The sequence below is a fragment of the Cetorhinus maximus genome, chromosome 13 (genome assembly GCF_964194155.1).
Source record: "Cetorhinus maximus chromosome 13, sCetMax3.hap1.1, whole genome shotgun sequence".
NCBI classification, from domain to species: domain Eukaryota; kingdom Metazoa; phylum Chordata; class Chondrichthyes; order Lamniformes; family Cetorhinidae; genus Cetorhinus; species Cetorhinus maximus.
Genome location: NC_135891.1, coordinates 69,809,805 through 69,824,504, shown reverse-complemented (window position 1 = coordinate 69,824,504; position 14,700 = coordinate 69,809,805). Strand labels below are relative to the sequence as shown.

General features: G+C 42.9%; 2 protein-coding genes across 4 annotated transcripts in view; one reads left to right on the top strand and one right to left on the bottom strand.

Moving 5' to 3' along the window:
* eapp (e2f-associated phosphoprotein) overlaps nucleotides 1–14,700 on the bottom strand; it is a 503,058-nt gene that overhangs the window by 440,961 nt on the left and 47,397 nt on the right. The window lies entirely within an intron of this gene.
* tpx2 (TPX2 microtubule nucleation factor) overlaps nucleotides 1–14,700 on the top strand; it is a 57,710-nt gene that overhangs the window by 25,568 nt on the left and 17,442 nt on the right. For all 3 annotated transcript variants that reach the window (XM_078555510.1, XM_078555511.1, XM_078555509.1), the window contains exons 7-8: nucleotides 1,720–1,877; nucleotides 12,329–12,506. In XM_078555510.1, coding sequence (XP_078411636.1) covers nucleotides 1,720–1,877; nucleotides 12,329–12,506 — 336 coding nt within the window. The remainder of the gene's footprint in view (nucleotides 1–1,719; nucleotides 1,878–12,328; nucleotides 12,507–14,700) is intronic.

The window sequence follows — 14,700 nt, the reverse complement described above, 5'->3', positions numbered from 1 at the left end:
TCTTCCGAATAATTTTCCTGTAAATATTCCAGATTAAGGATTATTGAAAATAAACATTTCAAAGACGTAACATTGAGCACTTTATAACTCCTGTGTTTTTGTTATTTCTGCAGTTATCTTTTGGAGTTTTTCAAACCGCACAACACAATTTAAATGTTGCACTATAATCTTTCCTACTGTCTGAATGACAGTAATTTGAGAACTCTTAAAGCTAAAACAAAAACAGAATTACCTGGAAAAACTCAGCAGGTCTGGCAGCATTGGTGGAGAAGAAAAGAGTTGACGTTTCGAGTCCTCATGACCCTTCAACAGAACTGAGTAATATTAGGAGAGGGGTGAAATATAAACTAGTTTAAGGTGGGGGGGGTGGGGGGAGAGAAGTTGGGGGGGGTGGTTGTAGGGACAAGCAAGTAGTGATAGGAGCAGATAATCAAAAGATGTCACAGACAAAGGAACAAAGAGGTGTTGAAGGTGGTGATATCTAAACGAATGTGCTAATTAAGAATGGATGACAGGACACTCAAGGTACAGCTCTAGTGGGGGTGGGGTGGAGAGACTCACAGGGCATTAAAGGTATAGATTTAAAAATAATGGAAATAGGTGGGAAAAGAAAAATCTATATAAATTATTGGAAAAAACAAAAGGGAGGGGGAAGAAACGGAAAGGGGGTGGGGATGGAGGAGGGAGTTCAAGATCTAAAGTTGTTGAATTCAATATTCAGTCCGGAAGGCTGTAAAGTGCCTAGTCGGAAGATGAGGTGCTGTTCCTCCAGTTTGCGTTGGGCTTCACTGGAACGATGCAGCAAGCCAATGACAGACATGTGGGCAAGAGAGCAGAGTGGAGTGTTAAAATGGCAAGTGACAGGGAGGCTTGGGTCTTGCGGACAGACCGCAGGTGTTCTGCAAAGCGGTCCCCCAGTTTATGTTTGGTGTCTCCAAAAAGCATCCGCAGTAGTTTTTTGTTATTAACTCTTGTTTTTTGTTATTTGTTTTTTTCAAAGCAAATGCTACAGCATTGTTGATTGCTCCTCATTCACAGACACCTTCTGTATGCAAATTGTAACTGGAGGAGGAAGGCAATGATATCCACAGGAACCATATGGTCTCTTTCCTCAGTCATCACTGAGTTGACTCCTGTTGATTCAATGTTGCTTAATTTGATTTGAATTGATGTTAAATAATAAATATTTGTAGGGTGATTGGAATGACTTTTTTGGCTGTTATTAAGAAATAGATTGCAATGTATCCTTTTTTTTGTATTGTGTGGCAAAGCATCTGGGCCCTTTAAATTATTTTGCATGGCTACACATGCATGTTTTTAAAGACCAAGTTGTGCACAGCCTGCGCAGGAACTTTTGGGCTGTTACGCAGTTGTGTAGTTTAGAGGTAATGTGAAATGTAACCATTTCTTATATACAGGCTGGTGGGACTGGACATTATCAATCTACTAAAACTGAGAAGCATTAGGGGACTATCTAATAACTTATTTTACTCCCCTGTGAGTAAAACATTAACGTCAGCTTCTTCAGTTAGTCCTGTGGTAAAACTGCTTCAGTGGTATTAACATTCTGTGTTTACCTTTACAAGGTTTAATTTTAATAAGTGAAAAATTCCCAAAAACTGTACATTTTTGTTTAACTGTAATGTCCAGTTTTCCCTATACATTACAAATTTCTTACTGTTTAATGCAATAGTTTTAGCTTTGACCTATGGATTTCAGGTCAGAACAAGAAAAGAACACACATCCCACCCACGAAACCAATGGATATCAAGTTCCACACAGATGAGCGCATTAAAACACACAGTGAAAGCCAAATGGACAAAACGTACAAGGAAGTCGACTTCACCAGTGAACTCCGTAAACATCAGCAGTTTCCTGTGAGTAGTTTGTGATTGCCTCTAGATCTGTGCATCGTGCAGAGTATTGCAATAAGCACAAAGTGGGAGGGAAATATTAGATTGACTCTTCCACTCCTTCCCTATTTGTCAACAACTAATGTTTCCATATTAAAAACCGTTAAAGCTTAAATTGCTTAAATTAAAAGGGCCAGCTCTCCTTTGCCTCCACCTATCACTGGCCCTCTATCCAGCTTCACCTGTCCAACCCCCCCTTAAACAGCTTATATTTCACCACATTTCTATTTCTCTTTAGTTCTGATGAAGAGTCATTGGACTCGAAACGTTAATTCTGTCTTTCTCCCCACAGATTCTGTCAGACTTGCTGAGTTTTTACAGCAATTTTTGTTTTTGTTTCAGATTTCCAGCATCCACAGTATTTTGCTTTTATCAAAGCGTATGGGATCTTGGGTTTCATAAATGGAGGCATTGAGTACAAAAAGCAGTAAAGTTATGACGAGCCTTTATAAAGCTCTGGTTAGACCACAGCTAGACTATTACGTCCAGTTATGGTTACCACACTTTTGGAAGGATGTGTGGGTCTTTTGAGAGGGTGCAGAGGAGATTTACCAGAATGGTTCCAGGTTTGGGGAATCTTAGCTGTAGGGTTAGGTTGGAGAAGCTGTTGGTATTCATTGGAGCCAGGGAGATTGAGGGGATATTTGATATAAGTATACAAACAAGGCTCTCAGGTTTGGGTAAGGTAGATGACAAAAAACTTCCCATCGGTAGAAAGAACAATGACCAGGGGACGTAGATTCATGGTTTTTGACAAGAGATGCAGTGGGAATGTGAGGAAGAACTTTTTTTTACACAGTGAGTGGTAATGACCTGGAATTTGCTGCCTACGAGGGTAGTGAAAGTGGAGACGATCAATGATTTCAAAAGGAAATTGGATGTTACTTGAAGGAAAGAAACATCCAGGGCTATGCGGACTGAGCAGGGAATAGGACTGACTGGATGACTCCAAGGAGAGCCAACATGGACTTTCTATGCCGAATGGCCGCCTCTTGTACTGCAAATGACTAACTCTATTTCAGATTCATTTTCTGCATCTCAATTGTAGGGTATGCTGGAATTGGACATGGGGAATATCAGGAAAATTGACATACCTCTTTGTCTTTGACGCCCATATGATCATTCATTTGTCTATTTAGTCCTGCATTAAGCTGCTACTTATTTTTCACTGCCAAAATGTTCTGTTCTGGAAGGGAGGAAGCAATAGTGTTGCTGTGTTCGTGCTGCCTGTGGAAAAATCTGGATTTTAAATATGTTTGGCCTATTGCAGAAGGGTCATGCTGTGGCTCAGTTCATAGCACCCTCGCCTTTGAATCAGAGGGTTGTGGGTTCATGTCCCACTTCCGGAAACCAAGAACTGTGATTGTACTCGAAAGAGTTGCAATCTGTGACTGTTGATAACTCGAAAAAGTTTAAAAGTATAAATCAGCCTGATCTGGTGTCTGCTATGGCTCAGTGGTAGCCCTCCTGCCTCTGAGTCAGAAGTTTATGTTCAAGTCCTACTCTAGAACTTGAGTGCAAAAATCAAGATTGATACTCCCAGTGCCCCATCTATCTGCTCAGGTAGTTGTGAAGATCTCATGGCACTTTTTTAAAGCAGGGCAGGCAAATTATCCCCAGGGTCCTGGCCAATATTTATCCCTTAATCAACATTGCAAAAACAGGTTATTTGGTCATTATGATATTGTTTGTAGGAGTTTGCTGAGCGCAGAATCATTAAAGTTCAGAAGGAGGCCCATTGCTTTCTCACTGGCTCTCTGAAACTGCATTCTACCTAGTCCCACTCCCCTGTAACCCTGCACATTCTTCCTTTTCAGATAGCAATCCATTTCCCTTTTCAATACCTCGATCGAACCAGCCTCCACCACCCTCTCAGGAAGTTTGTTCCAGGTTAACAGCAGTATTAGGGAAAATGCTAGAGCGTATAATAAAGAGTGTGATAACAAGACTATTAGAAAATATCAAAAGAATTAGACAAAGTCAACATGGATTTATGAAAGGGAAATCATGTTTGACAAACCTACTGGAGTTTTTTGAGGATGTAACTAGCAGAATAGATAAGGGAGAACCAATGGATTTGGTGTATTTGGATTTTCAGAAAGCTTTTGATAAAGTCCCACATAAGAGGTTAGTGTGCAAAATTAAAGCACATGGGATTGGGGGGTAATATATTGGCGTGGATTGAGAATTGGTTAGCAGACAGGAGACAGAGTAGGAATAAATGGGCAGGCGGTGACTAGCTGGGTACTGCAGGGATTAGTGCTTGGGCCCCAGCTATTCACAATGTATATCAATGATTTGGATGCGGGAACCAAATGTAATATTTCCAAGTTTCCTGATAACACGAAACTTGGTGGGAATGAAAGTGGTGAGGAGGATGTTAAAAGACTTCAAGACACTTTAGACAGGTTGAGTGAGTGAGCAAATACATGGCAGATGCAGTATAACGTGGTTAAGTGCAAAATTACCCACTTTGGTAGGAAAAACAGAATGGCAGAGTATTATTTAAATAGTGATAGATTGGGAAATGTTGATGTACAAAGGGTCCTGGGTGCCCTTCTACACCAGTCACTGAAAGCAAGCACGCAGGTGCAGCAAGCAGTTAGGAACACAAAATGATATGTTGGCCTTCATTGTAAGAGAATTTGAGCACAGGAGCAATAATGTTTTACTGCAGCTATACAGGGCCTTGGTGAGACCTAACCTTGAGTATTGTGTGCAGTTTTGGGCCGGGATTTTCCGTGCCTGCCAGCGTCGGGCGTGTTAGGTGGCATGAGCGGACTATATGGTGCAATCGGTTTCATGGTGGCGTGAAACCAGTTCGTGATTGTCTGCTCAGCCCGCTAATGGCGGAGAACACAGCCTACCTTTGGACATTGGGAACATCATTATATATCAGCATATCATTATTAGGTCTGCTCGCCAGAATTGTCCGTCCACATCGTGTCCTGGCGAATCGTACAACTAGGGTTGTAGATAGGATTTTAAACTAATTAGTGGAGGGGGAGGATTCAATTGAAGGGAAGTTTTAAAAAATCAAAAAGAAACGAGAGAGCAGAGGTGCAGGGTAGTGAAGAGGTGAATGATAATCAAAGTGTGACAGGAAGGGGCAGAAAATAGAGTGCAGCAGAAATTAGAACCAGATTGAGTAGTAATGGTAAAAAGTCAAAGCTTTAAGGCTCTTTGCGAATGCTGCGTGAATTCAGATCACAAGATAGATAAGTTGACGGCACAAATAGAAATAAATGAATATGTCTTGATAGCTATTACAGAGACACGATTGCAGGATGACCAAGACTGGGAACTCAATATTCAAGGGTATTCGACGTTCCGGAAAAATGGGCAGAAAGGAAAAGGAGGTGAGGTAGCTTTGTTAATAAAGGAAGGTATCAGTGTGGTGGTGAGTAGTGATATAGGTGCAATAGATCGTGATGTGGAAATAAGGAATAGCAAGGGGAAGAAGTTATGGGTGGGAGTTGTCTATAGGCTCTTGAAGAGTTGCCTCACTGTAGGACAAAGTATAAATCGGGAAATAATGGAGGCGTGTAAGAAGGGCACTATAATTGCCATGGGTGGTTTTAATCTGCATATTGACTGGACAAATCAGATTGGCAGGGGTAAAATGGAAGACGAATTTGTAGAATGCATTAGGGATTGTTTCTTAAGAGGAATACGTTGCAGAACCTACCCAGGAACAGGTTATTTTAGATCTGGTAACATGTAATGAGGTAGGATTAATAAGAGATATCGTAGTTAAGGACCGTCTGGGGGGGTAGTGATCACAACATCGTAGAACTTCAAACGCAGTTTGAGGGCAAGCAACTCTGGTCTCAAACCAGTGTCGTCAACTTAAACAGGGGTAATTACAGAGGTATGAAGAAAGAGTTGTCAAAAGTGGCCTGGGAAAATAGATTAAGGGGAATGAGGATTGGCAGGCATTTAAGCTGATGCTTCATTACACTCGGCAAAAATTTATCCTGGTCATAAAGAAGGGCTTATGAGAACGATAACTCACCCGTGCTTAACAAAGGTGGTCAAGGAGAGTATCCAGTCAAAAACTAAGGCACACAAAGCGGCAAAAACTAGAGGTAGGCCAGAAGATTGGGAATTTTTTTAGGAACCAGCAGCGGATGACTAATAAGCTAATAAAGAGGGAGAAAATTGATTATGAAAGTATATTGGCAAGAAATATAAAAACAAACAGCAACAACTTCTACAGGTGTATAAAAAGAAAGAAAGCAGCTAAAGTGAGGGTGGGACCCTTTGGAGGATGTGACTGGAGAATTGGTAACATGGAAATGGCAGATAATTTCAACCAATATTTTGCATCGGTCTTCATGGTGGAGGACACTATAAACATCCCAGAGAAAGATAAGCAAGGGGCTAATGGGAGGAAGGATCTTGTAAGAGTCTCTATCACGAGGGACAAAGTATTTGACAAACTAATGGGACTTAAGGCAGACAAGTCGCCAGGACCTGATGGCCTGCATCCAAGGTTTTTAAAGGAAGTGGCTGCAGAGATAGTGGAGGCATTGGTCGAAATATATTCCAGAACTCACTAGGTTCCGGGAGGGTCCCAGTGGATTGGAAAACCGCTAATGTGACGTCCCTGTTCAAGAAGGGAGGGAGACAAAAGCAGGAAACTATAGGGCAGTCAGTCTTTCATCTGTCATTGGGAAAATGCCCATTATTAAGGAAGAAATAGGACATTTAGAAAAGCTTCATGCAATCAAACAGTCAATATGGTTTTGTGAAAGGGGAAGCATGTTTGACAAATTTGCTAGAATTTTTTTGAGGATATAACAAGCAGAGTTGATAAAGGGGAACCAGTAGATGTAATGCATTTGGATTTCCAGAAGGCATTTGATAAGGTGCCACATAAAGTTATTGCACAAGATAGGAGCTCATGGTATTAGGGGTAATGTATCAGCATGGATTGAGGATTGGTTAACATACAGAAGACAGAGAGTCAGGCTTAATGGTTCTTTTTCAGGTTGGAAAGACGTAACTAGCGGAGTGCCACAAGGATCAGCTTAGGGCCTCCATTATTTACTATCTATATTAATGACTTGGAGGAGGGGGCAGAGTGTAATGTATCTAAATTTGCTGACAATACAAAACTAGGTGGGAGGGCATGGTTGTGATGAGGACATAAGGAATCTGCAAGGGGATATAGGTTGTGAGTGGGCAAAAACTTGGCTGATGGAGTTTAATGTAGGGAAATGTGAGGTCATGCACTTTGGTAGGAAGAATCAAAAGGCAGACCATTATTTAAATGGAGAGAGACTCCAAAAAAGTGCAGCATGGGGATCTGGGTGTTTTTGTGCATGAAACACAAAGTTAGCATGCAGGTGCAGCAAGTAATTAAGAAGGCAAATGGAATTTTGATAAAAACAAAAAGCTAAAAGCTACTGCGGATGCTGGAAATCCAAAACAAAAACAAAATTACCTGGAAAAACTCAGCAGGTCTGGCAGCATCGGTGGAGAAGAAATCAGTTGACGTTTCGAGTCCTCACGACCCTTCGGCAGAACTGAGTATAGTTAGGAGAGAGGTGAAATATAAGCTGGTCTAAGGTGGGGGGCGGGGGAAGAGAGAAGTTGAGGGTGGGGTGATTGTGGGGATAAGCAAGCAGTGATAGGAGCAGATAATCAAAAGATATCACAGACAGAAGGATCAAAGAGGTGTTGAAGGTGGTGATATTATCTAAGAAAAGTGCTAATTAAGAATGGAAGGCAGGAATTTTGACCTGTATTGCTAGGGGGTTGGAGTTTAAAAATAGGGAAGTCTTGTTACAACTGTTCAGGGTGTTGGTGAGGCTGCACCTGGAGCACTGTACAGTTTTGGTCCCTGTATTTAAGAAAGGATATAGTGGCAATAGAGGCAGTTCAGAAGAGATTCACTAGGCTGATTCCTGGGATGAAGGGGTTGACTTATCAAGAATGGCTAAACAGGTTAGGCCTTTATTCATTAGAGTTTAGAAGAATGAGGGATTGATCTTATTGAAACGAACAAGATTCTAAGGGGGCCTGACAGATAGATGTTGTGAAGATGTTTCCACTAGTGGGGGTCCCTGGAACTAGGGGACATAGTTACACAATAAGGGGACACTTATTTAAAACTGAGATGGGAAGGAATTTCTTCTGAGCGTAGTGAATGTCTGGAATCCTCTACCTCAGAGAGCTGTGGAGGCTAGATCACTGAAAGCATTTAAAGAGGAGGTAGATTTTTGAAATATCAGGAAGTGGTGGGTTATGAGGAGCTGGCATGAAAGAGGAGTTAAAGCCTGGGGCAGATCAGCCATGATCTTATTGAATGGCGGGGCAAGCTTGAGGGGCTGAATGACCTACTCCTCCTATTTCTTACAATGTTATGTTCTATCTCAATGCCATACCCCTGCGCTGTCCCCATACCCCTTGCTGCCTTTAGAGTCTAGAAATCTTTCTATTTCCTCCTTAAATATATTCAGTGACTTGGCCTTTACAGCCTTCTGTGGTAGAGAATTCCATAGGTTCATCACCCTTTGAAGAGGTTTCTCCTCATCTCAGTCCTAAATGGCCTACCCTATAGCCTAAGATTGTGGCCCCTTGTTCTAAACCACCCCCCCAGCCAGAGGAAACATCATCCCTGCATCCAGTCTGTCCAGCCCTGTCAGAATTTTATATGTTTCAATGAGATCTGCTCTCATTCTTCTAAACTCCAATGAATCCAGGCCTAGTTGGCCCAATCTCTACTCAGACAACAATCCTGCCCTCGCAGGAATCGGCCTCGTGAAACTTTGCTCCACTTCCTTTATGACAAGTATATCCTTTCTTAGGCAAGGGGACCAAAACTGCGCACACTACTCCGTGTGGTCTCACCAAGGCCCTGTATAGCTGCAGTAAGGCATCCTTGCTCCTATACTCAAATCCTTTTGCAATGAAGGCCAACGTACCATTTACCGCCTTAACTGCTTGCTGCACATGCATGCTTGCTTTCAGTGATTGGTGTACATGGACGCCCAGGTCTCTTTGTACATCAACATTTCCCAATCTATCACCATTGAATAATACTCTGCCATTCTGTTTTTCCTACCAAAGTGGATAACTTCATACTTATCCACGTTATACTGCATCTACCATATAATCGCCCATTCACTCAACTTGTCTAAATCGCCTTGGAGCCGCTTAACATCCTCCTCGCCGCTCACATTCCCACCTAGTTTTGTGTCACCAGGAAACTTGGAAATATTACATTTGGTTCCCTCATCCAAATCATTGATATATATTGGGCATAACTGGGGCGCAGCACTGATCCCTGTGGTACCCCACTAGTCATTGGCTGCCATTCCTAATAAGATCTATTGATTGCTACTCTCTGTTTCCTGCCTGCTAACCAATTCTCAATGCATCTCAATCCTATGTGCCTAAATTTTACGCACTAACCTATTATGTGGGACTTTATCAAAAGCTTTCTGAGAATCTAAATACACATCACTGGTTCGCCCTCATGTATTCTGCTAGTTACGTCCTCAAAAAACTCCAGTAGGTTTGTCAAACATGATTTTCTTTTCATAAATCCATGTTGACTTTGTCTAATCCCGTTGATATTTTCTAAGTGTCCTGTTATCACACCCTTTATAATAGACTCTAGCATTTTCCCTATCGCTGTTGTTAGGCTAACCTGTCTCTAATTCCTTGTTTATTCTCTCCCTCCTTTTTAAAATAGTGCGGTTGCATTTACCACCCTTCAATCTGCCAAGACTGTTCCAGAACCTACAGAATTTTGGAAGATGACAACCAACTTCTTTAGTACCCTGGGGTGTAGGATATTGGGCCCTGGGGATTTATTGGCTCTGTCCTGTTAATTTCTCCAGCGCACTTTTTTTTTCCCCAGTAGTTTTTCACTAATTTCCTTCAATTCCTCCTCACTAGACCCTCTATTCCCTTGTATTTCTGGGAAGCTGTGTCTTCCCCCATGAAGACAGAACTAAAGTAGTTGTTTAATTGCTCTGCCATTTCCTTGTTCTCTATTCTAAATTCTCCCATTTCAGACTATAAGGTACCTACTTTTGACTTTACTATTCTTTTTCTTACATACTTATAAAAGCTTTTACAGTCTGCTTTTATGTTCCTTGCAAGTTTACTCTCGTACTCTATTTTTCCCCTCTTAATCAATCTCCTGCTCCTTCTTTGCTGAATTCTAAACTGCTTCTAATCCTCAAGCTTGCTACTTTTTCTAGAAACTTTATATGACTACTCTTGGGATCTAATACTAACTGTAATTTCTTTTGTTAGCCATGGTTGGGCCACTTTTCCTGTTGTGTTTTTGCACAGCACCGCATCACTTTTAGGGGGGGGCTCACGGCAGGTGAGCCAGATCAGCCATATGTGGGTGGCTTTTCAATGGCTGCAGGGCTAGGGCTTGCTTGGCGAAGCGGGAGAAATGGCTTCAGTCAAGGGAAGAGGCTGCAGGATGAGGGCTGTACTGGGGAAGGAAAGTAACCCAGGGTGTGTATGGGGGTGCATGTTGACCTGTGCAAGTGACTTCAACAGCCTCCAGAGGAGATGAGGCCAGATGGACTTGAGGGTATGTGTGTGAGAATGAGTGGTGAGATGACCCTTGAGCTGACAGTGAGTGAGATGCCAATGAATGTGTATTGGGCTTTTGTGTGTGAGTTTAGAATGATGAGATGGTTGCCATGCCCTGGCTGCACACATGAGATCATTCATCCTCTATCTGTGATGGCCAACCTCTTTTGTGCAGCGTTGGCACTGATCACCACTGCCATCGCCTACCAAGCTGGAGTGATATTTAAGAGTCATAGAGTTTTACAGCACGGAGAGACGCCCTTTGACCAATTGTGCCCGCGACGGTAGCTACTCTAATCCCAGTTTCCAGCACTTCGCCAGCACTGCTGCACCTTTTGCAGCCAGAGTGGTAATGTTGCTGCACCACCTGCGGCCAGAGCGGGGGCAGAGGACCTCGCAGCGGGCCTCCATGGCATCCAAAGGGCGCTTGAGGGCTTCAGTCTTCTTGCCTTTTTGGGTCGTGTCTTCTTTGCTGCTGACCTTGGCTGTAAGCACTGAGTGCGGCTGTACTTAAAATGTGGTCCCTGGCATGATGAAGCGGCGAGGTGACCAAGTGACAGGCGACTTGGAGCCCACCATAGAAATGTTGCGTTTCCCGGGAATGCATAAAATAACGTGGTGGTTTTAGGAGATACAGTGTGAAAACCCACCATCACGGGGTTGGGGGGACTCTTTGCTGGTTGGAGTCATACCTAGCACAAAGGAAGATGGTTGTGGTTGTTGGAGGTCAGGCATCTCTGCTCCAGGACATCACTGCAGGAGTTCCTCAGGGTAGTGTCTGAGGCCCAACCACCTTTAGCTGCTTCATCAATAACCTTCCTTCCATCATAAGGTCAGAAGTGGGGATGTTCACTGATGATTGCGCAATGTTCAGCACCATTCGCGACTCCTCAGACATTGAAGCAGTCTGTGCCCATATGCAGCAAGACCTGGTCAACTTACAGGCTTGGGCTGATAAGTGGCAAGTAACATTCGTGCCACACAATGCCAGGAAATGACCATTTCCACCAAGAGAGAATCTAACCATCGCCCCATGAAGTTCAATGGCTATCAACATCCTGGGGGTTACCATTGCCCAGAAACTGAACTGGATGAGTCATATAAATACTGTGGCTACAAGAGCAGGTCAGAGGCTGGGAACCCTGCGACAAGTAAATAGCCTCATGACTCCCCAAAGCCTGTCCACCATCTACAAGGCACAAGTCAGGAGTGTGATGGAGTACTTTCCACTTGCATGGATGAGTGCAACTCTCATAACACTCAAGAAGCTTGACACCATCCAGGACAAAGCAGCCCACTTGATTGGCACCCCATCCACAAACATTCACTCCCTCCACTACTGACGCACAGTGGCAGCAGTGTGTACCATCTACAAGATGCACTGCAGGAACTCACCAAGGCTCCTTAGACAGCATATCCAAGCCCACGACCGCTACCATCTAGAAGGACAGGGGCAGCAGATAAATGGGAACGCCAAAACTTGGAAGTTCCCCTCCAAGTCACTCACCATCCTGACTTGGAAATATATTCTGTTCCTTCACTGTCGCTGGGTCAAAATCCTGGAACTCCCTCCCTAACAGCACTATGGATGTACCTACACCATGTGGACTGCAGTGGTTCAAGAAGGCAGCTCACCGCCACCACCTCAAGGGCAACTAGGGATGGGCAATAAATGCTGGACCAGCCAGTGAAGCCCACACCCCGTGAATGAGTAGTAAAAAAAAAAATGCAAGTCTGTCTTTTCTCTTTGATTTAGAATCAAACTAATTTGAAGCAGTGGCAGCTGTTGATATACATTAATTTGCTGCATTTACGATGTATTGTTATCTGCTTTCAATAATATGCAGACACGTGGACACAAAGGAGCTACTGTACCAAAACCTTTCAACCTCTCATGTGGGAGCAAAAGGAAACATGAGGCTACAGATGTCCAAGGATATGTTTCTCTGGCACAGCAGGTAGAGGCATTTCAAAGTCGCACACCAAAACGATATCAGCTGAGGAGCAGCCATCAGGTAGAGGAAGGTAATCTGAAATTTTCTTCTACTTTTAAACAGGTGACAAAATCCTAAAATGGCCAATTTTCACCCAGTCATATAGATTAATCTATTATAGTTGAAGTTGAAATAATCTGAAAAAGCAATGTTGGGTGGATCATCCAGTTTAGAATTTGATTTTCTGCATGGTCAGTTTCTGTATTGAGAGATTATACTGAGAGTACATCAACCTCTATTGGAACAGGTTGTCTTTGTACATCAGCTTTAGCAGCGTTGCTTAGTGAATTTTTTTTGAAGGCTTAAAAGAGAGTAGACCATGGTAATGCAATAAATGCAATTTATCTGGATTTTAAAAAAGCCTTCAACCAGATGCTCCATAATAGAGTAATGAATAAAGGTCAAAATAAAAGCAAAATACTGAGGATGCTGGAAATCTAGAACAAAAACAAAAATACCTGGAAAAACTCAGCAGGTCTGACAGCATCTGCGGAGAGGGATACAGTTGACGTTTCGAGTCCGTATGACCCTTCATCAGAACTAAGAAATGTAGAAATGAGATGAACTATAAGCTGGTAGAGGGGGGTGGGACAGGTAGAGCTCGATAGGGGGCCAGTGATAGGTGGAGGCCAAGAAGAGACTGCTAAAGATGTCATAGACAAAAGGACAAAGGGGTGTTGATGGTGGTGATATTATCTAAAGGAAGTGCTAATGGGGACATTAAGGGTAGCAAGCAGGACAAGCTAGTGGCAGATGGCCCTAGTGGGGGTGAGGTGTGGGGAAGGGATCAAAATGGGCTAAAAGGTGGAGCTGAAACAATAGATCGAAATAAATTTAAAAATAGGTGCGAAAAAAATATATTTGTTAAAAAATTATAAATTGTGGGGAAAAGGAGGATCAGAAAGGGGATGGGGATGGAGGAGAGAGTTCATGATCTGAAATTGTTGAACTCAATATTAACTCCAGAAGACTGAAGTGCCTAGTCGGAAGATGAGGTGCTGTTCCTCCAGTTTGCGTTGAGCTTCACTGGAACATTGCAGCAGGCCAAGGACGGACATATAAGCTTGAGAGCAGGGTGGTGTGTTGAAATGGCAAGCGACAGGAAGGTCTGGGTCATGCTTGCAGACAGACTGAAGGTGTTCCGCAAAGCGGTCACCCAGTCTGCGTTTGGTCTCTCCAAAGGTCCCCTGACTCTGCATTCTCTGACAAGTGGCAGAATGGATTGCTGGCTGGCTTCAAGACAAAGCAGAGTGGGAGTAATGGGTAGTCATTCAGAGGAGAAGAAGGTGGGAAGTGGTGTTCCACAAGGGTCAGTGTTGGGACTGCTGCTGTTGGCAATTTACATTAATGATTTGGACTTTGGAATCAAAAAGACAGTTTATAAATTTGTGAATGGCATCAAATAGCGGGAGAGGTGGGGTGATGGTTAATACTGAGGAAGACAGCATCAAATTACAGGATGACATTTATAAGCTTAACACAATGGGCAAATAATTGGCAAATGAAGTTCACAGATGAATGGGAGGTAGTACATTTTGGTAGGGAGAATGGGGAGGTCATTTATTACTTGGAAAGTGAGAGTCCAGGTCGGGTAGAGGAACAAAGGGATCTCTGAGTAGAAATACATCAATCTCAAAAAATTGCCCCACTGGTTAGAAAGGCCATAAATCAAGCACTGGGTTTTATTTCTAGAGAGAGTATTGGAAAATAGGGAAATTCTGCTGAACCTGTATCAAACCTTGTTTAGACCACAGAGTGCTGCAGTTCTGGTCACTATTATTAGAAGGATAGAGAGGGTGCAAAGAAGATTTACAAGGATGATACCAGAAATTCATGGGTATACATATCAGGAAAGGATTGACAGACCAGGTCTTTACTCTTGGGGGTTGGGAGGGGGCGCAGAAAAAGGCAGAAAGCTGACCAAATCAAGGCCTTGAAAAATTATGAACGATTTTGATCGAGTGGATACAAAGAGAATGTTTCTTCTTGTGGAGGAGAGCATACCTAGAGGCCATCAATATAAGAGTGTCACCAAGAAATCTAATAGGGAATTCAGAAGAAACCTCTTTATCCAGAGATTGGTGAGAATGTGGAACTTGGTACCACAGGGAGTGGCTGAAGCGAATATATAAATGCATTTAAGGGGAAATGAGGCAAGCATATGAGTCAGAAGAAAATAGAGTGATACAATAATAGGTTTAGATGGGAGGAGACTCAAGTGGAGT